This window comes from Triturus cristatus, chromosome 7 (genome assembly GCF_964204655.1).
Source record: "Triturus cristatus chromosome 7, aTriCri1.1, whole genome shotgun sequence".
NCBI classification, from domain to species: Eukaryota; Metazoa; Chordata; class Amphibia; order Caudata; family Salamandridae; genus Triturus; species Triturus cristatus.
The window spans coordinates 602,893,268-602,917,441 of NC_140590.1; the positions used below are offsets into that span (position 1 = coordinate 602,893,268).

The 24,174-nt window shown below is 43.1% G+C and overlaps 1 protein-coding gene across 2 annotated transcripts in view; it reads left to right on the forward strand.

Moving 5' to 3' along the window:
- The first annotated feature begins 20,035 nt into the window (after nucleotides 1–20,035).
- The window catches only part of PCTP (phosphatidylcholine transfer protein), a 215,810-nt gene continuing 211,671 nt past the window's right edge, over nucleotides 20,036–24,174 (forward strand). The window contains exon 1 of one of the 2 annotated variants that reach the window (XM_085617177.1): nucleotides 20,036–20,238. In XM_085617177.1, coding sequence (XP_085473303.1) covers nucleotides 20,110–20,238 — 129 coding nt within the window. In that variant the 5' untranslated portion in view covers nucleotides 20,036–20,109. The remainder of the gene's footprint in view (nucleotides 20,239–24,174) is intronic. The other variant, XM_085617176.1, reaches the window with a different exon arrangement.

Below are 24,174 nucleotides of genomic sequence, written 5' to 3' on the forward strand. Positions count from 1 at the left end.
TGGGGTCGAAACGCGTAATGGCGGATTTGCTGGGCACTTAAATAAAGCCACTTGATATTGCACAAAGTACCTTGGGTCCACTTTTCGTCTTTTCCTGCATGTAGCAGCTGTTTGTGGCGCTTCCGGTTCATATTGGTACCAAGTTGCTTCAGCGGTACAAGCGGAAACACCTCCCCTGGTTGAGCACGGCAGCAGGAAGCAGTCGGTTCCGCTAACCCGGAACTGTTTTTCGTGACTCCGGCGAGGAGTAAGCTGCGGGAGCCCCTGGAAACTGCGAATTGTCTTACCTATGTGTGGAAGTCGGCGTGACCTGTGTCGGACGACCAGATCTATAAGCGCCTGGCATTCTGCGAAGGTAGGACTCAGCAGACACGGCAGTTGGGGAGTGTGCACGGCGTGAAGTTTGGACATTGTTCCTGTAAACTAGCGGCTGTTATCAACTGCATTTTTAATTTCAAGCCACAACTTTCAGCAATGATGTCCGCTGACGCATAGCGTAACCGCGAGGAGACGGCCACTGTGATGTTTAATGACTTTCCGGCTGGGGGTCAGCAACTGATGCTTACATGAGCAACACACCTTCGGGAAACTCAAATGCTAGAGACATGTTTAAAAAGCTGGAGAAACTCATGCGCTCCGAACAATACAAGTGGTGGGAGCACAAATCCCTGTCCCGCTACTTGGAGGTCGGAAGAATACCTAGAGGCTTGCGGATCACCCTAGCACCGAGCTATGAGAATCTGGATCCCGCAATGCTTGCTGAATGGGCCAACTCGAGCAAGCTGGTCGGGATACTGGTGAAATATGCGGAAAGCGACCGTGCAAAACTGCATGCCCAGGTTGAAGTGTTAGAGGCGGAGATTGACAAATTGGAAAAGACAGAGCAAACCAAAAAGCTCAGGGAAGATATGAATGCACGTTTGCACAAAGATGAAGATATCATCAAAAGACGCAAGGCTTTCAAGTTTGAAAGGGATAAGGCTGACTATCAGAATGGGCAGGTGTTTACGTTCGCCCGGAAATATGATGCAGTGAAGGCAAGAGGTAATCAAGCTTCTTATAAAAATGCCAGTGAGGTGACTGCAGCATCCACCTCAGTTTCGGATTTAAGCTCGGCATCCAGGACACCTGGCTTGGGGTTTACCAAGTTGTCCCTTGCACAGGAAGTAGATTGCCTGTGTCAAGATCGAAGGGGCACATTGAGACCACGGGGACAGCCTGGCCCAAAAATAAAAGAAATAACTTCAAACGCAGCCAAAGAATACAGTGCTACAAAAGAAGGGAAACAAACTGGCACAAAAGCAAAGAGGGGAAGATGGAATCGCTACCAGAATTGGAATCAAGCCCAGGCGCCAACTCAGTAGTGAATTTGACTGACCTTCACTTAACAATGGCAAAAAAACGAATACTCAGCTTGGGACTTTCCTGCAGTCCGGTATGTAATTTCAATTATGCAGACACCCGGATGGACACGTTCAGATACATGAGAAAACTCAAACTCAGCAAATTACACCTATTGCAAACAATGAAAAAAGTTCCAGTTACAGAAAGATCAAACAGTAGCCCTTCACTCCTCACAGTAGGAGACTTGAGCCTTTTCCAAGGTGTTTGGTCACTGCAAAATGAGCAATTGATGGAAACTTCAGCTGTGGACTTGGAGCCTTCAGATTTTAGTGGCACAATCAAAACCCCATTCAAACGAAAATCTGTTTTCCAGCCCATTATGCTGCATGATAATTTGGATGTGTACCATGATTTAGTGACAATGGACTTGAAGAAACTGTACACTGCAACTAATAAAGCTCACCATGGAATGAATAAGCACAATCTCTGTTACATGTAATTAATGAAGAGACTACAAAATGACAACAATATAATTGTGAGACAGGCAGACAAAGGCGGCAATGTTGTCCTATGGCCGCGCCGACTATACATGGAGGAAGGTGGACAACAATTGGCTGATTTAGAATGCTACAGGAAAAGCAACATTCACATTGTCAAGGCAACATGGAATGAACACTATCGGAAATAATTGCCCTGGAAGAGCGGGGGTTTGATTACTGATGACGAGTATCGATTTTTAAAAAAGGAGCATCCAGTCATCCCCACTTTGTATCGGATTCCTAAAATCCACAAATGTGCTAGCAAACCCCCTGGGAGACCAATAATCTCCGCGATCAACAGCATAATGGAAAACACGTCCAAATATGTGGATTATTTTTTGCAGGATTGGGTTAAAGGGTTGGTATCCTACATACAGGACACATCGGACTTCTTGCGCAAAATTGATCATATTGTATGGAGTTCAGACATGCTTTTAATTACCTTAGATGTAACATCACTTCTATTAGGCACTGTGATATTCTTAAAGCTGTTGAGCATTTCCTAAATCTAAGACCAATGAACCTCTCTATGCATAACAAAATGTTAATCTCTATGATATCGGCATGCATGGAGCAAAACTTTTTCTCATTTGATAATCAGATCTATCAGCAGATCAGGGGTGTTGCGATGGGGGCCTGCTACTCCCCAAGCTATGCATGTTTGCATATGGGGCTGTGGGATGAGCAGGTCCTCATGGGACAGCACAAAGAAATAATGGATCAGCATGCAGTAACTTATCTACGATATATACGATGATCTGTTTCTAATTTGGAGAGGATCAGAAACCAGTGCAATGGAATTTGTGGGTCTAATAAACAACAACTGCCTTAACCTTCACTTTACATCAACCATCAGTACAACCTTGGTTTACTTTTTAGGTCTCGCCTGAGACAGCGCTTTAGCGCTGTTCTGGCGAGACTTATAGTAAGCACTTTTGGAAGTGCAAACAAGTGCTTTCAGGCCGCCAACTACTGTGCATGTGTGCCGGGCGCGCGCACCATTTGGCAGCCTGAAAGCACTCGTCTTTCACTTTCGCCTGTCACACAGCCCGCTGTTGTTTCCAACCTCCCCTTGAACAGCGTGAGCAGAAAGGCCACAACAGTCCCGAGTCAGCCTCCCCCTCCCAGATGGCATCGGCTGAGAGGACTCTGTAGCTCAGCCTTCTGCTTTCCCCTGCCCCCCTCCCATGCTGCCTTCGGACAGTATCAGCAGAGAGGCCACGCAGCACAGCCCTCTTCTGCCCCCTCAACCACCACCTTCGGACAGCATCAGCAGAGAGGCCTCGCAGCCCAGCTGTGTTCTGCCCCCCACCCCGCCTTTAGACAGCATCAGCAGAGAGGCCGCAACAGCCCCCCTCCCCCCCCACGCCACCTTCAGACCGCATCAGCGGAGACGCATAGATGCCAAGGTTTCATATTGCTTGTGTATGACATTTTCATAACTTCACTTTAATTCTGAGTGGCATTCAGCGATTATGGGTGACACTTTGTTGCAAGCAAAATGAAGACGAGGGAAACATATACATCAGAAATTACCTGTCTTTTTCAAAAATAAATTGACTGCTAAAGGTGACATTCGACATCTTGAAATCGTAAATAATAAAAAAAAAAGGCAAGGCATACACGTGCATACGTCATCACACTGGGCCGCCACTTATTTTTGCTGGTCTTTCCCTTTTACATCCATCTGTCCTCTTTGACCCCCGCGCCTCTTACATTGTCCCGCTGTTTCTGCCGCTCTTATATCCACATCACAAAAGTCTGATGCCGCAGGGACGCACACATATACCGCAGCAACTCAAATGGACTTGGGAACCTGCATATCCAAGCAATACCTGGTCTCCGTCAGAATTTTTAATGAGCAACACCATTATGCTTACTGATCTGTGAAAGTTAAGTGCATTAACGCATTTAATAACATGAAGCCTACATGAGTCTTCTAAATCTGAACAACAAATACATAACCTACATGGACCACCATGATGCGTCCATAGATTGTTTTTGCATTGCAATAATAAATATATAAAGTATGACAACACAACGTGACACCAAAATATATATCAGTAGCTTTGGGAGCAGCTTCACCCTGACTATGCTTTTTACAAGTATCCCCGGCCTCCAGCATGTAACTCTACCTTTCTCTAACTCTCTTTTCAATCTCTATCTCATTCTCTTTCTCTCTCTTCACTCTACCTCACACTTGTATACGCAGATAACTCTAACTATCTCTATGTAGCAACTCGCTCTCCCTTTCTATCATTTTCGCACTTGCTCTCACATAAGTAAAATACATTTCCATTACAACGCCAATAACTCTAACTCTAAAAAAATGCGAGACCTATTGCATTGCAAATGCTTGTTGTATGTGGAGGTAAATGTGGATCATGGTACCCTTGCTACTAAACGTTTTAGAAAACCTACCGCAGGCAACACAGTTCTGCATGCAAGCAGTCATCATCCGCATCACCTGATACGCAGCATCCCCTACGGGGAGATGCTGCGCATCAGACGTATCGGTAGCACAGATATGGACTGTGAGGCTGCGCAGCAGTTGAGTAGGCACATATTTATAGCAAGAGGATATGTCCCCAGCATCATAGACAGTGCGATTAAAAAGACTAGGAATCTGTCCAGAAGGGAGGCACTCATACCCAAACCCAAACAGATTTTAGACAGCACAGCCACTACAGAACTCCAACCAAGGATCATACTCACATACAATAGTCAACACCAGGAACTCAGAAAGATCTTCTACCGTAATTGGAACCTGGTGCAAGGTGACACTGTCCTTGGCATGCTTTTACCATCTAAGCCAGCTTTGACTTTTAAGAAATCAAGGTCAATGTGTAACAGCTTGGTCAGGAATAGTCCAGAAATACTATCACCTACAAACTGGATGGAACTATGTAAAGGATTTAGAAAGTGTCCTAGTTGCAAAGCTTGCAAGTTTGGCTGTAATAAGACTCACTACAGCAGCCCCTTTAAATCTGACCCCATCAACAAGAAATTTGCGGTCTATGTGCTGGAGTGTCCCTGTGGGCTGAGGTACATCGGTAGTACCAAGCTGCCGGCCCACAAGCGGATACTCCAGCACATCAGGGCAATCAGTACTAAAGACCAAACATACCTTGTAGCTAGACATTTTGATGAAAAGCATGAGAGCAACCCTGTGTATCTGTCAGACTCTTTTTATTTCAAAAGGCGATCTTCTCAGGAACAGATGACTTTGCCTCAATTCCCTCCAATCGAAGCCTGCGACAGGTGATAACAACTGCCACTAACTTCAACCAGGGGGGAAAGGGGAAGTGGAAGACAAACAAGAGAGACTGCCTCAGGACTCTGGCTCCTCTTCAATGCGTCTTTAGAGTGTACCTGGAACAGCAAGCGGAAACAGTTAACTATTCCTAACTCCCTGATCTGAAGGGTATTATTCTCTCAGTTTATTAATATATATATATATATATATATATACCTGTGTAGGCCCTGAGTGCTGCTTCTCTCTATTGAGTTTTGCCTGTGCTTGTATGTTATAGATGTTAATTTGTCCTTAAAAATGATATGGTCTGATTTATTGGAAGAACCTAGAATAAGTATTTTTTTTTGTTTTCTGTTCTGGTAATCAGTTCCTCCAATTCGATCGATGAACTCTTAGTTAGGTTTCTTCATGCATATCTTTTTCTTCTTTCTTTGTTTATCTGTAACTTATCCTTTTTGAATAAGTAATAATAAAGTCTTTTAACAACTCCTGAGAAGACTGAAGTTTTATTTTATAATCAATTTTTAGATTCTTTACTTCCAAAACTTGTCTCTGGGCTTAATGTGAATCTAGTACCAGTCTTGAACTTCAAATTTGACAAATCTCCTCAACCAACACTAGCCAGTACAACTTATTGCAATCAAAGATAGAAAGCGACTGAACACGCTTGCTTGAAACTTGGAGCGCTACTCTTCACAGAAGCTACTCCCTGGATAGTTTAATAGCCGTTTTCTCACTCACGAATTACTTGGCGAACTTCTTACTTGAAGTACTTCTCTTCGCCTTCAGAATGCTGCTCTCTCTTTGTAAATTTCAAATAGAATTTTCTCTGTGAAAAAATAGTTTTTGGAGTTTAGAATAACATGCCAACAATGGATTCAGAAAACGACTGCTCTGACTTCCCTGATAAGCTTTCTCTGAACCTCACAATTCTCTTCAGAAATGACAAGCACGAAATTAACTCTCCTGTTAGAACCTTTCTTTCAGTTGAAGTGCGCCGCGCAAAGGTCGCGCAGGCGCATTAGCAGTTCAAAAGCGTCTCGGGCAAAAACGACTAGACCGCGCACCTCTACAGGAAGCGGGCGCGGTCGAGTCTTGTCCCGTGATTCCTGCACGAAGTATTTGGAGTATTAAACATTGAAGAGAGAGTCTCCAACAAGGACTCAATCTTTTCCAACGTGGATAATAGCTCACAAGCAATTTTGGAGAGATGAGAAATCGTCTTTTTGAACTGACAATGCAGCAGGATAAGGGGTTTCTGACAGTATATTCAGTATTTTGTAATAGATACAATCCTATAGTGGCGATACAGGACGGATGCCTGTTTGACCTCGCCTAGCATTGACTTGCCCGTGCTTTTGCTTCCCAAGATTAACTTCCAACTGGTCCAACATTAACTCCGCCACCAGTTTGTGTTCCAGGATTTACTCAGGTTAACTTAGGGCTGTCAATATCCCCGCCCCCGTTCTGTCCTGATGAAGACCCGCTTTTGACTACCGAATGGAGCATAGTTTGGGTTGAAACGTCGATGACCATATAAGGCTCAGATTGACCAAGGCTCTGTACAACACAAGAATAATTATCAACCAACAGAGTCATTGTATTTCGCTAACTATCTAGCCGATTACCCATATGTATATAACTTTCACCACTATGTATATATTGCACACAACTGAGCACTGAGCACTCATGTCACTTGACCACCTTTCACTTGCAATATTTCACCTGTGTTGACAGCCATAATTATATTTGTAAAATATATTAATGTTATAATTCTGATAAAACATATGCAGTAGACAGCAATTTGAGTTATGTATAAGGGTGGGCGGAATTTGCGAAATTTACTTTTGCAAATTATCGCGAAATTGCGCAAAATGTCTGCGAGCATGCAAAACTTTTGCAAAGATCCAGAGATTGCTTTTCCCGCCTGTACGCGATGTGTTTTTGTGTGCTCGTGGGAAAATATATCTCCAACTTGCCCATGCGGTCGCTAATGGGCGTGGCCATCTTGCTCGCGATGCTTATTTCGCAATTACATGTTCGCGATCGCAAATTCTCGCGGGATAGCGCGACCGGCTACCAACAATCCAACATCTTGTGGTGCACGCGAACGGATAGGAAAACTCGTCGGCGAACGCATGGACCCGGTAAGTCGCGACCGCGTGCGCGAGAATGCATTTTTAAAGCGCGAACAAGAAAAAACTTCCGTTTCGCGGCAGGTTGCGAAAGTTTTGACATTTTCGCGCTCTCCGCGGAACGCAAAAATGTCAAAATATCGCAAATTTCGCAAGCGGAACGAAATTTACCACCCAGGCCTAGTTATGTGTCTCATTGTCTGTGAAAATGTTTTCTGTGTCTAGGCAACTGAGAAATGAGTGTTATAATTAATAAATAATGTTTGTGGATGGTAACTGGGCATATTAACATCAGAGGCCGCTCATGGGCTGGCCACAAGCTAGAGTTCAACAGAGGGGTAAGAAACAGGTTTGCAGATCAGGTGGACTAGAGCTCGAGAAATCCGGAGTTAGTGGCCATCACTGACTTCAAATGCTAGTCATCTTGGCCAGTTAGCTACTATAACATTAATTTGGAATCTGGTGCATTAATGCTTTGGGCCCGATTACGATATTGGATGGGCCGCCACCGACGGCCTTTTGGTGGCAGTCCATCCGACATCTGGTACCGCGGTCCGACGGCCACATTATGATGCAAGCGGTTGGAGGCAGCGGGCGAAGGTACCGACCGGCCCTTCTGATATGCTCAAGGAGCCTGTCGGACCATCATTCGGAGTGTAACACCCTACAATAGGGGCAGTGCCTGCTCAGACACAGCCGTAGGGATTACGATGTCACTTTCCAAGAGCCTTTCTATGGCGGTCCGTCTGCCATAGAAGGGCTGTTAGAAAGGGACTTTGGGGGCCCTTAGCAAGTCCTCCGTCCTCCCTGGGCCTCCACTATGGGACCTGGGGGGGGGGACACCAATTGTACCCCCAAAACATCTATGCCCCGTGTGCCAGACACCGTGTGGTGCTTGGCACGCGGTGCAGGGATGTTCCCAAACAATCATATTTGCATTGCCGCTTGTGCTGCAGCCCTTTTCTGCACTACTGCACAAGCCTCAATGCAAAAAGTAATGTTTCCAACCACCTACACAGCGGTCAGATCGTAATTTGGAGGTCAAGACTGCCGCCTACTTGTTGGGCGGTCTATATCCAGAAACGATGTTGGTCAGACACTCGTCCGAATGCCATCATAATGATGGCCATTGTTGTCAGGCAATGCAGTGACTGAATCGGAAGCAGAATATCTAAAGTAGCATTTATATGAAAATATGGTTAATGGGATTATAAGACCCTCACAGTCACCTGCTCCTCTCCATTACTTTTGGTCCACCGAAGGGGTGTATGTTAAGAATAGTTATAGACAATATAGCCACAGATAATGTTTATAACACTTATATTTCTAAATAGTGTTTCTAGATGTCTTAGGTAGTGATTACAAATTCCCAAATTAATAGCACTATTGAAGACAATATAATGAGGTCTAAATATTAAATTGGGTCATTCTGAGTTTTTTTTATAGTATGAACATGCATGTAAGAAACTGGAGTATTAGTTGGGGGATGGGGGCTAGAATCGTCCTCAAACAACAAACACAATCCTTGTCAGTGGGAACCACTAAAGTCACTAAGCAAACTGGTACTTAACTCTATGGAAGCTTGGCACAAAGCAGTCATGCTTATATTAGAGGCAATTTGTAAAATATTTATGCAGGACTCAAACAGTAACAAAGTGACAATACAGCAAAAGAACAATCTCGATAAATAAAATGATACCAAAACGACATAAATCCAATGAGTAGAACCTGAGATATGAATTTATAAAGTATGAATTAAAAATAAGGCACAAAAACAAAAAGTGCTAACTGTGGTTATCTGGTCTCGGTAGATGAGGTTAAAGTCAAATATTAAGGCTGACTGCAATGAAGTGTGGGTTTGATACGAGGTTCAGGTTCAGCCTGGTGGGTTGTTTCCCTTCTCACTTTCATGTGAAAAAAGGGGTTGTTGACAAGTCATCGGCAGTTAAGGCTCTAGGATGGATCCATAGCAGGTCTTGACAATGATGGGTTGCTAAAGAGTGAGGATCTTATGCGGTCGTCAACAAAGGAATGAAAGCTTTGAGGAGGTGAATTTTGAAGTCCATGCCCAGGAAGGATTCAAAGCTGATCAGATGCTGCTCTGTGTTAGTCCTGATGAAGCCCTCTGTGTTTAGACTTTGGAAGTTTTTGGGGAAGTTGGATCTCCTTCAGTGGGGCAAACTGGCAAGTTGCAGCCGATCAGCAACTCAACGTCTGCAGCTATGATAGTGATCCCGGTCTCCAGTAGTTCTCCAGGCAGGAAGTTGTCAAACAGTTTCCAAGTTCTACTACTTGCAGTTTGGCAACAAGAAGAGCACTCTAAGACCGGCCAGCGGTCCAGGATCTGGTGGTCACCACTTGGGGGTTAGGAATCAGTCCAACAAAGGCCAGCCGCAGGGCGTCAGGGCAGGTCCAGTTCCAACTGGTCAGCTGAGCAGTTGCAGTGAGGGAGGCCTGTGGAAGCTACTTGTGTCCCTGTAGCTCATACAAGAGGTCGGCCAACTGAACCTTGGAGTCACTTCTGGGTGCTGAGTTCAAGGCAAGCAGATCCAGTCTTCCTCACGTTCTTCAGACAGAAGGGCAGTCCTTCTTCTGATTCTTCGTAGATCCAGAAGTGTACTGAGGAGTAATCTGTGGGGTCTACTTTTATGCTCAGTGCCAGCCTATGGTTGGAGGGCAAGCATTTGTCCACCTCCTACACCAGTTCTGGTCAGTTCCTCTCCTCCCACTGGATTTGGTGCCAGCCTGACTAGACAGACAAAAGGAGGCAGACAAAGGTGTGAGTTCATTTGCCAGTGTCAAGGTAGGGATCCTTTAAAGCTCAGGAAGGGGCAAGACATACCACCCATGCCAACCTGTCAGGCTAGGAGTAGCCCTTAGCCCTTTGTTCACTGTCTGGGAGGAATATGCATCTCATCACAGCCATTAGGGGTGAGATGACAACTGAAGCCTTTTGGTTTTAGAAAAGAAACTTTCTGAAAATCTAATTTCAAAAATAGTAATATAAAATTCGACTTCACCATTAATTTGAAATGTAAAATTTACTATTAAAGTAAGCAATTGAAATATTTTTCTTGCTCCTCCAAAACTGAGTGCAGCAGGCCACTAGTAGCATTTAGTTCACAGGCCCTGGGAACAAGTGGTACCATATAAAAGGGCCTTTTTTCCATTTTAATGAACTTTATTTATGCTGTCAAAAATCATACAGAATTTGAGCCAACTCAGTGTATCCAAGTTAGCAGCAATGTGTTAACACCGTACAGCATTATTGCATGCAGTAGTCTAGACAGTGTATTGCACGTACATAACATAATTGGATGCAGTAAAACAAATAACTTTGCAAAGACACAGTGCCTTGTGGGTCCATAGTGTATACAGCAAGGGTTGCGATAAGTGCCATGGTCCAACCACCCTGTACACTTATAGGCCATCCTACGTACCTGAAAGTTTGCGGTAACTAATGTTCATTACTATGGTGTTGTGTTGACTTAGGTTTGTCGTAAAAGGGTCTAAGATATTTTGGGGGTCGTTTATTGGGGCATAAGGTCCCAAAAAGTAGTCATCTGTGTTTGGTACTGCGAAACATCGGTCAGCCACGCTTTTACGTTGGGCGCAGGCCTCCAGCCCCAGTGTATTGCAACCCTGCTCTTGTCCAGTAATAGTAACATCGCGATTAAGTGGTGGTGCATGTCTGAGGTTTCTTTGACATATCCAAGGAGCCATACTCGGGGGTCCAGTAAAAAGGATTCACCTGTGATGCCGCTGATTGTCGTCCATACATTCCGCCGGTTGTCTGCCACTGTAGGGCACGCCCAGGCCAGGGGCACAAATGTGGTGTCCTGAACAGAGCAGTGTAAGCACCTCACGTCGTCAGTCAGTCCGTTCTTATGTAAGTACATAGGGGTGCGATACATTCTGTGCAGGTATTTAAAATGTATGAGTTGCAGTCTGTAATTGGAGGACAGGTGCTCTGTTTGACTGCAGCAGTAGAGCCATTGCTCTTCTGGTATCTCCAGGCCTAAGTCTAGCTCCCAAGCCCTGTGGGCCCTCAAGGTGTCCAGCAGGGAAGCAGTTTTTGTCAGGGAATAGAGTTGAGTAATTAGTGTGCGTGGTGATGTGGTGGTATGAATATATTCTAGTGCAGCCAATACCGCAGAGTAGGCGGGGAACGTGCTGTGTGTACTCTAGCAGGTTGCCCTGATTTGGTAACATTTTCAGGAAAAAGTATTTAGATACATAGGATAATATTTTAATTTTGGCAAGGATATAGAAATATAACATAGATTTCTGATTAGGACACCTTGGATATAGTACTGTAGGTTTCTTCTTGCCAACATGCCAAGATGTTGCTGGTGCTATTGCGATATTTGTAGAAATACCAGCCAAGAATTCGGGGCCAGATGTCCGAAAGGTATTTGTATTTGTAAATGGAGTGAATCCCTATTTCGAGACGCTTGTGAATACACCCTCTTTCCTCAAGTACGAAAGAGAATTTTATCATTATTAATCACAATTTCTTATTTTTAGTAAGCGCTACTTTTCCATTTCCAGTTAAGGAATCACAAATAGAAATTTACAAGTTGTGTTTCACAATTTGTATGTAGGAAGCATTTCCTAATTGCGACCAGATGCAAAATGCAGGTTTAGGAAATGCAATTACCACCAATTCAGGCAATATATAAAGTAGCCCGAAATGTATCAGGCCGTTTCACAATGGCATCATTGTATGTTCTGGTGAGGATTTTGACTAGTATGCAGAGGAGGAGGCAGGCGGACATATTTGATATTACAGGCTTAGCAGTCAGGTTATTTTGGATTTAATGGCTAATCTAGATCCACTGCTACAGACCCCAACATACAGCAGCAATGCTATTCCACTGCATGCGCAGGTTTTGTGTTGCCTACACCTTTTAGGTTCTGGAAGTTACCAGAGAGTAATAGCATTAGTGGGGTCAGGAATCCTAAAGTGCTTTTTCACTTTTTAGGTCTCGTCTGCGAATGTAGCGCATGCGCTGCTTCGCCTCGGCGAGATCTATTGTCGTTGTTTCTGTGTCCGGGTTCTGTGGAAGCGGGGTAGGTGTCCGCCCTGTCGGCATTAGGCCCCGCCCACCCGGACTGGAGATTTCGCTCGCGCACGGCGTCTCTTCCAGACACGCGTACCGGAGGCTGCTTCTCCATGTTCACTTCTGGACGGCGTCTTGTGTCTCTTCCACCTTGTCGTGCAGTGTTTCGAGCAGGAGCCGTGTGCCGACACTGCTACCTCAATTAGCGTCAAGCAGACAAAGCCATCTCTAATCTGGTTTACTGTCTAAATCACAGATGTGTCATAGGAGATCCAGACGAGGTCTATGCTACAGTAATACCTGTTTTCGGTTGTTTTTTGCTGCAGTATTTTCTTTTAAACATGTACTAAATGTTGAAGATGCACATATCTGTAAATGATCCTGTCAGAGGCTCTCTGATCCAGCTCAAACAGGCTGTGTTTTTCTTTCGTGGATGCTCAGCCTGGCAGGCAGGATTATCTTTATTCCATGAAATTAGATTGTCACACTGTTCCTACTGCCAACGCCCCTATTTGTATGCAAGCACACATGGCAGGAAGAAAACTGCACCATTGCTTCAAATAAATCAAAATATCGGAGCAACCATAACACAGCCCAAAAGCGCGATAATACGAGGTGTAATTTCTGGATGAAGTGGAGCAGGGCACGCTGACGCGTTATAATATGTTGGGTGGGATTCCCACGCACCTCCGACTTTGAAGCTGAGTGAACCCGATTCGAGTCTGGCGGGAGGCTTATGCTTAGACTGTGATTTTGCCGTGCCTAAAAATGAATGTGTTTGTATGTAACGCAACTGCTGCTTATGTAAAGCGCTCTAATATCTTCGGGTTGAGTTTGTGCTGATTAAAACTGCAACAAAAAAAGCCCAAAAGACCACGTAGTATTGCCTATTTTCAACTTTATAATTGTCAAAGTTAATACAAGTGGGTTTGAGGGGGCTTTAGAAAAAGTACTAACACACAATGATGATTATAGTATATATCTCCTTTCCAAATATAGCCCAGTTTTGCAAACTTGTAGATTGATGTGTTTTTCTGTTTTCGCTTAAACCCCGTCATGTCTCTGTGCGCCCCTCATTCAAACCACATTTTAAACGCTGGGACTCATGCGCATCTGTCCCTCATGTGAGTCACCCTTTGCAGGAAATTAGTTGTATTGTCAATGGATGAGTGGCAAAAACCTGAGACTTTTACTCTGCATTTTCATCATGTCTCGGTGACTCACTTCAGCTGTAGCAGCTTTGTGTGAAGCTTGCTTTGCTCGGCCTGCCCCCAGCAGGGAGGGGGGTGAAGGCTTTTGTTCGTAGTCAAGTCGGTGCCCTTTCATGTCAGGCTGTAAAAGCTTCTTGTTGAACTGTATGGCAAAGCATTCCCCCCAACCGAGGACAGCAACGCCACTGCCAGGAAGACAAGCATCCAGCTTTCACCGAGCCGCCCTCTTAACAAGCATATGAAATACAATAGGTCTCGCATCTAGGCGACTTTAAGGTATTGGCATTGTAAATGACAATGCCTTTTATTTATGTTTTACAAATGAATAAAAGGCATGGTCATTTACAATGTCAATAGCTCAAACTCGCATAAATGCGAGACCTATTGCATTGCAAATACTTGTTCTCTATAGGTGTCTTATTATTATGGTGTCCTAAATTAATGTTTACATTTATTTTCCTGCATCTCAGCAGGACTTACAACATACAAAACTACTATTATATCATCTGGAACATTTTCTAATTGTCATAGGATGTGGTGATGGAACACATATTTGCTATTTGTCTACCATCTGTAAACTGATATTTTTTTGGAAGCCGCAAAAGGGTCACTCCTTCACTAAACAGGTTGTGTGTGAGGCTTGCTGTACAATCACAGACCTTGCTGCCCGATTTCTGGCACCACATATGATTCCTATATGTTCCGCCACAGTGGGACACATAATAGGCTATTTTAAGGTGATTTTGTCAACTGCTTTCTACTTGTTAAGCCTACTTCAAATATTTTAACCCAGTTTACCATCTAAACTAAATACCGATACTAATATCAGTTTCGTTAACTTGTTAGGAGACATTGTATACGCATTATGGCATTGGATCTTAACACTATATTTAAATCCAAGTACAAGGAGTGAGTGGAGAGACAAACGTGCTCCCAAATCTACATGCTTTGCTATAGAGAGGACATTTGGAATACTAAAAGGACGCTTCAGGGGTCTACACAAGAGTGGTGGAGCCCTCCAGTACCATTCTGAAATACATTGCAAAATCCTTGCTACATGTGCAATGTTGCATAATCTTGCTATGAGGTAGGGTCTCCACAATGTGCAGATTGATTTAGATTCTGATCCTGTGGAAGGAATGCCACACATGCAGCACCTACAGTATGCCTCTTGTGCTGCTGAGGGTAGAGTACAGTGTGCAGAGATCACTACTAATTATTTTTAAGGTAAGCTTAAAGCAAATATGCAAAATGGAATCAAGGCTACATGTTTGATGATGCTTTTAAATCAAAATATTCATCATATTCAGGAATTATACCCATTTTGTGTTGCAAGAAAGAAGATATTTATCAAGAAATACATTTTTCAATATTGTTTAGTATTTATTTGAACAAACATTATAAGAAGTCAAATGCATAAGAAAAACCAACAACCACATTAGTGTTTTCTTCTTCCTCTACTGGCACAATTTTTCTCAGCAGTTCCTGTCTGGGAATATCACAAATATCAGTACTAGATGTATCTTGGCGTGTGCACCTAATTTTTGATACATCAGGCACAGAGAGGCTACTTAGATTTGATGCCTCTCCATTATTGCCTAACCCTAATTCTGCAGGCCCTAATATAGCACTAGTTTGCATATTTTCTAAGGAGGATTCAACCTGAACTAAGCAAAGTGCTACATCACAACAGCAGTGACCAATCTCAGTTTGTATGTTTACGGGTGCACATGGATAAATTGGTAGTAGCCTGTGCCAGACAGTTAATTGATCTGCTTAATATATCAAACTTCAGAATGAGCTGATGATGACTATGCCTTTGTGTTGTGTGGTCTTGCTGTATTGTTGTTACAAGGTTATCAATCGATTAAATGAGATTAGCAAAGTGTTCTTTCATCATAATTTTAACTAAACAGTTTTCCTAAAACTTTCCTATCCATCAAACAATTGTGACATGCGATTCAGACACATTAGTTGGCGAAATACAGTCTTCATACTTCTTGCTTTCTTTTAGGCATTGCACAGACAACATTGAGGCCTTTAATCCGCACCCCCCCCCCCGCAAAATCAGTTGAGATGTCTCTGAACCATTATCCGCAGAAAGAAGACTGGCTATACTAGAAGCTGTGGCAATATGACGATACTGCAGACTAATGAGGTGGTATGCTTTGGTGTGGTTGGTTCATCTACTACTACATCTAGGAATTATGGGAGTGGTGAAACTGTAGCTCTTCTTCTGGATGCTACTTGATCTGTCTGTGAGAAAGCTATGTCTGAGTATTGCTCCATCTCACAAGGACTTTCATTATTGGCGTCTTGCTCATTGTCATGCTCTATCTGTTGTGATTTGTTGTATGAGAAATATATAGATGTACTTCACTATACTGCTTTTGATGAACATGAAAATAACAATAAAATTGTAATTCAGAATTAACTTCTCTCATTACTGATAACTTTGAATGGTAATGTTTTTAGAGCAAAACTATTGTATTTGTGTTTCTCTACATACATTTTTTTATTGGTATTATAACTCTATAATCCAATTAAAATTTCCAACAAGCACTAAAATGGAGTGTTTTTGTCTAAAATTCAACAACTGTTATATATTTCTTATAATCTCTTGAATTAATGGAAACAGTATGAAACCTTACATTGCAATGTAGACAGTGGACTTATGGTATCTATGTTGGAAACACCAACAACACTCTCAGGCTGAACTATTGCCTCAATCGGAGTTTACATGGGTGTTGGTAGTGACCACTGAGATAGTCCTCCACTTGTCCCATGTGCCTCTTCCAAGTGACTTGCTACCTTCAATTTGTCTGCAATCTTAAATCGTACATCTTTTCCTTATTTGAGAAATGGTGAGCTGTCTGTGTAACACCTAGTGAATTTATTTTTTCCAAGATGTCAGTCCTGATATTATTTTTGTGGGATTCAGGCACAGTGAAAGAGCTTTTACCAAAGAGCTGCTCATTATGGGCAATACACTCCACAGTAAGACTGTCCAGCTCCTTCATCTTGCACTTTCCAGCAGCAAAGAACCTTATCAGCCTCTTTTCTTTACATAATTTTTGTTCTTTGCAGGCAAAAACTGTGAAAAGAGTCCACAGATTCACTCCTCTCAAATACTGCCTTCCCCTGTGTTACAGAGCAATAGGAGGTGCATGTATTTGAACCCTTCCTCATTTAACCCCCTGGGCTGATGAGCTTATTGACAGGTTAGGTGCTGCCTGGTACTTACGTACCACTGATCTTACATTAGGGTACTGGCAGATCGCCCTAACAGACCGTGCCAAGGAGAGGTCAGCCTTCTCCACTCCAGAAGGCCGCTTCCAATTTCCGTGTGATGCCCTTTGGATTCAGAAATGACCCTGCCACCATCCAGAAACTGGTGCACCAGATCCTTTCCGGCATGGAGGCTTTCTCAGCTGCCTACCTGGTTGACTCAGTTGTCTTTAGTAACAGTTGGAAGGACCACCTTTTTCACCTCCAGGAAGTACTTTAGGCCCTGTGACAGGCAACCTGACTATCAAGGCCATGAAGATCAAGATAGGCCAGGCGTCTGTGGTGAACTTGGGACACCTGGAGGGCACGGTTAAGGCACATCCCCTCCAGGCCAAGTTAGAGAGGGATAACCCCTCAAAACCCAGACTGAAGTCAGAGCATTCTAGGGCCCCACTAGGTACTACAGGAGGTTTGTCAGGGGAGTTGGCGCTATTGTTGCCCACTTGACAGAGCTAGTTTCTAAGAAGCAGCCCAGAAATGCGATTTGGACAGAGGCATGCCAAACTGCATTTGACTTCTGAAGCAGGCCATGTGCATAGCCCCATTGCTCTGGGCCCCCGAACAATCCAAGGAGTTTGTCGTTCAAACAGATGCCTCCGAAAATGGTATGGGGGAGTTTCATCACAGCTAAATGAAGAGGGCCTGGACCAACCTGTAGCCTTCATCAGCAGGAGGTTGCTCCCCAGAGAACAGGGATGGAGTGCTATTGAGAGAGAAGCTTTTGCTGTGGTCTATGTGCTGAAGAAGTTGAGAGCATACCTGTTTTGTGCTCACTTCCTGATTTAGACTGACCACAGGCATCTCAGGTGGCTCGTGCATATGAGGGATGAGAATCCAATATTGTTAAGGTGGTCCATTTCCCTGCAGGGTATGGACTTCAAGGTGGAACACAGACCTGGGGTAGACCACGCCAATACTGATGGTCTATCTAGGTTCTTCCACCTTAATGATGAGAGCTCCCTAGAGGTTGGATAGCTCTTCCCACTTTCAGCTGGGGGGGACACGTGTTAGACCTGTCATCCTTAGGTTGATCTCCCCAAAACCTTTGCCTGCTTACCTCCTCTTTTTGCTGTATCTCTTTGTTTGCCTTAGGACTCTGAGCACTTTGCTACTGCTGACCAGTGTGAAAGTGCATGTACTTCTCCCCTAAACATATTTAGTTTACCTATAAGTCCCTTGTAAAATGGCATACCATATACCCATGAGACTGTAATCTAAATGCTACTAGTGGGCCTGCTGCAATGGTTGTGTACACAAGTAGCCATTCAAATCTGTCTCAGTTCTGCCATTACAATGCCTGTGGGTGCAGTTTACTGCCACTTCAACTTGGCATTTAAAACTACTTGCAAAACCTTAAATTTGCCTTTTAGGATACATAAGTCACCCCTAATGTAGACCCTAGGTAGTCCTAAGGGCAGGGTGCTGTGTAAGCAAAAGGTAGGACATGTACTTGTAAGTATTTATTACATGCCCTGGTAGTGACAAACAGCTAACTCGTTTTTCACTACCGTGAGGCCTACTCCTCTCATAGGCTAGCTTTGGGAATTCCTTAAAACACTTTTAAGCTGTAATTCTATGTTAGGATCGGAGGCGCTGATTATGCTTTCTTCCTTCACTTTTAATACATTATTTCCAAACAGCAGCCATTTTAAAAACATTTCAAAACTACTTTTCCTATGAACATCAGGGAAACAAAACAGTTCATCAGTCCCAACCCTGCCTAGTGCCAAGCATCACGCGTTAGACTAACGCATTCCAGTGTGGTGGTCTGCATCATCGCACTGAAATGCCTCAGGTTACATCACAGATCAGAATGATAGTGTGTCCAATAGTATGTCTAATACTCACAATTTTTGTGGGTCTGAAAATATTACTAAAAGGGTTATCACAATACCTACAAAACATGATGATTTTGTTTTATACTAATTTTATTCATTATCATGTTACTCTCTTCTGCTTTACTCTTGTGTAGTTTTTTAACTGTGTAAATATTACTTATATACACTGTTATTACACATTTACTTAGTTATAACATAAACTTTCAAACATGTGCTATGGAATTAGGATGTTTATCTATCATTCCATTGTGGAGTCATGCCATCGTCATTTGGTGCAGTGACAGCTGATAATGCAAGCTTTTTGTTCCTGCTGTCGTTCCTTGTAGGTTTTTATTTGTCAATGAAACTTTTTTTAAAGTTGTCATTAAGTTGTGAAGTTTTTTCTCAAGCTGCCTTGTATGTTTCTACATACTCCCCTTGTTTTTACATTCATACCAATTAAAGGACCAGATGTATGAAGCCTTTTTGCTCTTGCAAAAAAGGCTTCTTCTGATGTTTCCACCCCAAAACACCGTCACCTAATCGCATTTTGGGTTTGCCACCAAATTCCAATTTGGTATTTGGAAAGGGCGTGTTTAGAGTATCCCTTCCAATTACCAAATCGCAGTAGTATGTATTAGTGTTTTGCTACCAAATTCTGGTTGCAAAACATTCATATTTTAACCATTTGGAAATGGGAATGGGTCCTTCCCCGTTGAGAATCTTAAAAAATATATTTTTTAAGAGCAGGTAGGGGCCCCGAAGACCTGCCAACTCTTACGAAAATAAAGTTAAACAGTTCATTTAAATATATTGAAACACATCTCGTTTTCCTTTAGGAAAACTGGATGCATTTAAAAAAAATGCTCTATTAAAAAGCAATCACAGACATGATCATCTGCTGACAGCAACCATCCCTGTGATACATATCATTTCTAATTGGTCGCAAACTGTGACCTACCTCATTAATATATATGAGGTAGGTCAATTTTGCGACCCACTAGGAATCGCAAAATTAAAAATAAATGTTTAATACATTAGGAATACGAGTTCCTAATTGTGAATTAGAGGAAATCGCTATTCCCAATGTTTTGTCATCTGGCCCCAAACCTGTCACTGAAGTAAACGGTCATGTAAAGCAGCATTTGGCTAAACTGATCATAATTAAAATGTAGTGTAAACAATCACAATGACATAAACCCGTACACAATACACAATCTCCTTCCTCTGGCTAATACTCAGCTACTTATGTCTTCTTGCCCTTTTCCAAACCTTGCCTCGGACGCACGGAAGAGTTTGTGCTGCGTGGATTGTTCTATAGACACTCAGCTGCTGTTGTCGCAAGGCAGCAAACAGCGAACCCGGAAGTGTCTCTGCAGAGCAGCATTGGCTGCAGCGGAATTCCGAGCGTGACGTATGATGCCGCTGCAGGTCCGTGGACTTCCAAGAGGGCACCATGGAGCTCGCCTTTTCACAGGAGCAGTTTCAAGAGGCCTGGCAGGAGCTTGACCGGCCCATGCTTTCAGAAGGTTGGGAGCTCTTCACAGAGTCTATGGGAATGACAATCTACCGTCTCTATGACAAGGTACGGCGGCACTTTATCACTGTAACTTCAGTGTCAATCCGTTTAAAATAATCCATTTAATTGAAGACCTAGTGGGCCAAGTGGAATGCGTGTTTGAGACTGATTACTGCCAGTCTTTGTTTGATTGTTGTCACAACAGCTGAGGGTCGTGAAAGTCGACATTGTTTTACTTTCATTTTCATTCTGTAAATAATTATGGAAAATGAAATGCAGGCAGTGTAGCGGCGTAGGAAAACCGATACTTGGCAACATTGGAACGTCTGTTTACATAAAGCGACAAATGCAGTATTTTCTTGGACTGCGCTTTTGGAAGGGGTTTATAAGAACTTTAAAAAAGTCTGTCCAGAGATAGCCAATAGACAGCATGTACTCCGTTCGCCTAAGGCCTCGAGGTTAGGAGTGGTATCCTGATTATTTTAATGAACTCTAAGCATTTACATAGCGAATCAGCGTACAGTACCAGTTCTCTGCTGGACAGGTGCTTTAAATGGAAAAAAATAAGTGCAGATACTCACCAACTTAGGCTGTGTGTTAAGGGGCAAGCCAGGGTGTGTGTCTTTGTGGCAGAGCTGGTGACAAACTTTTATCGTGATCCAATTTTTTTGATGCGCTTAATAGAGATATTTATATTCTCTTTAGAGTATTCTTGTTGCCCTTGCTTGTGCAAAAGGATACCATCAATATTTAACATTTGTGCAAATTGCCTCTGCACAAGTGGTTCACACAAAATATGGAATTTTGATACTAAATACAATTATGACAAATGTGGTCAGTTTGATTATTATTTTTTTTTACAAATAATTAAAATTGAAAATATTTTAATTCTGAAAATGTGAGACTGAATTAGACATTAGTAATATCTGGAAGGGGTGGTGGACCTGGGAATATAAATCAATCCCTTCTGCCCTTTTTATGGGTAGACACTTGCACCCTTTTTTCTTTCTGAAATCTTTACAGTATCTCTGTCTTCTTGATTGCCTTTACTCTATCATGCTGCATTCTTTCTTCACCTCCTCTTCGTTGTGCGCTTTCACACCCACAAACATGTTCATGTGCGCTCTCTCTCCTCACCATTAAACACACCATTTTGTTTTGTTAATATTTCATCAACTTTTTACCTTTTTTTCACACTTCACCAACATAATCAAATTTAAAATTGGCAAATATGGAACTATAGCGCTGTGCACTCTGCTGTGAGGCCAAGGATTGGATGGGCACATTTGTGTCCCACTGGCAGGCACTTTGAGAAGCTCACTCTGCCTTCACCCTAAAGACCAAAGCTATTAATTCTTACCCCGCCATTGTACAGTAATGCACAACCTCAACCCACCGGGATCACAAAGCCTCATTTGTAAGACTGGATATATTACACCGCCTACTGATGCAGACGGAACCTGGCCTAAGAAGTTAATAAGAGGCAACTCAGACTTATCTAAAGAAAACTGAAGTGGAAGAAATGGGCGAGGACATTCCCATAGAGGCTTTGCATAAATAGGGTGTGTACAACTTAATATGCAATGCTTCAAAAATGTGCATGTTACAGAGGTAGTATTTGTTGAAGACGGAGAGCTCCCCAGGCTACTTTTTGTTATAAGGCCCAGAGGCACCATGAATGCACACAATACAGGAGGTGCAGCAGACATTGCTAGATTGTGGGGCTAAATGGGTTATTGAGGGTGGGCACTTTATCATATGTGCCCCTTCTTGGCATCCTTTTGTCACCTTAGTTCTTTTGTTTTAAAGAGAATGGTGCTAAAGTTTTTAAGATTAGCCAGACAAACATAAATTATATTCCAGCAAACTGTGTTTATTTTGCGAAATATAGCATTTATATACTATAAATGTACCCTGACAGAAAGTCCACATAACAGAAATTGAGGTGCAAAGCATACAAACCTGACGACAAGATTTTGGGTGGAAAGCAAAGATATGCTGAAAAAGACAGATATGGTTTATGTTTCAAAATTTACAATAGAGAAAAAGGGGTTAACACAATAAGTTTAATTTTTAAATTGAAACATAAATAATAAAACATATAAATGTAGAGCATTACAAGAAAAAAAATTGAAATCAGTGAAGAAAGTAGTTTGCATTTAGGGCCTCATTTATGAGGTTTTGCTGTAGGGCAGAACAGTAGGCCTTCCTGCTGCCCTGACCTACAGCAAAAGAAAAGGGCACAAATGCACCGTATCTATCAGCAGATACGGCACATTCCTGTCCTTTCCCCATGCACCGGCACACAATAAGCTGCTGTGCGCCAATGCAGGCACTGTTGCACCATGGTGCCTGCATTGCGGGCAATTACAAGAGGCGTTTTCCTCTTCCCCTGTGTGCTGCAGAAGGCACTATGCATAGAAAAAATAAAAATGAGGCGAAATAAAGAGATTTCTCCGCGTTGTACCTCTGTAAGTTTTTGGTGCTGCTTCAGATTACCGATTTCTCCCTCCCTGCACTACAGAGTATAACCGTCTGATCACTTAAAGGAACCCTACGTGAATGATGTGTTGTCACTGCAGTCTGGTAAAAAACTAAACGGGCCGGCTGCCTGTGCCAGGGCACAAAACAGAGCCCGATTAGAGACCTGTTTCGAGGCCCCCATTAAAAAACTGCAGGGGTTCAGACTCTGCCCACTTAAAGCTCTGGGCAAGCCCACTCTCCTTCTCTGCGATGCTGCACATTTGAGCAAAATAAATGTAATGCATTCGACTTCTGGTCTCCTCACATTCACCTACTCTGAGATATGGCATCGGACACAGGACAGGAAGTGGGCAGACGTCACGGGTCTTGCGGGCCTCTGTTTTAGGAATTATTATTACAGATCAATTGCAATATTTTTTGGGGAGATTTACATGAATTTTGGACAGTCAGCTGCTGCTGCACATTGCTCATAACTGGGCTTTAACACTGATTAATTGACGGAGTCAAATGACCATCTGGTTGGATTTGTTACCATATGGGTGTCAACTATGGCCTAAATGGTTTTGATTTGAATGGCCTGCCTGATGTGAGTCATTCTCATAAAAAAGGATGTGTTCCATACTCTGTAAGAATTAGACCAGAGGAGTTGCATTGGGAGTGTGTGAACACTGAAGAGACAGCTTATCTGCGTTTATTGGGCTATACTCGGAATTTCCGAGCCGTATACCACCACCTCCTTAATATTAACTATTTAACTTAGCACGGTTTGCTGTATTCAAACCTACAATCGCTACCCGTTTTTCATATCACAGTGCCACAATTGCAGGGTTTGAGTTGGTATTAGAGTGCCATCGTTTGAAGTTGTTAAGTTGATAAGTCGTCCTTGTATCTTTATGAATGGAATTGATCAAAATGGCACACAAATGCTCACAGGGCCTCAAAATGTCTGCTATCCAACTAACGAAACCAAAAGTTACCAACAAATTGCACAATGTACGTACGCCACCAGGGCAAGGCAGCAGGCCTCAAAGCCACCCTCCACCACCACCACCCCACCCCCGCAACTACCCATCATGGAATCAAAGTCACCCTGCCGGCGGGGCCCCAAAGACGTCAGTAAAATAAATTATAGCAGCAGTGACAAAATGAAAAACAACACTTAAAAAGTTTAACTGTTTAAGTGTTGTTTTTCATTTTAAACAGTCTTCAGAAGTTCGGCACAGATGTTTTAGTATGAGGTCAAAGACCAGACTTTATAGCCCTTGGAAAAATGCTGCTTGCAACCCATGCCTAAGAACATACTTCACGCACAAATAAAGTGTGCACAAATATGAAAATCTTGCCTGATCGTTAACAGCATAGACCCCATCAGAGGCGTAGCTAGAGCTTATGGCGCCCGGGGCTAGCCCTCAGATTGCCGCCCCGGGGGGGGTGGGGGTTGCTGGGGAAAAAGGACGGCAAGCACTTGAAAGAGGACCGAGAGACACGTACTATCGCCGCTAATAGTTACCTCTATCA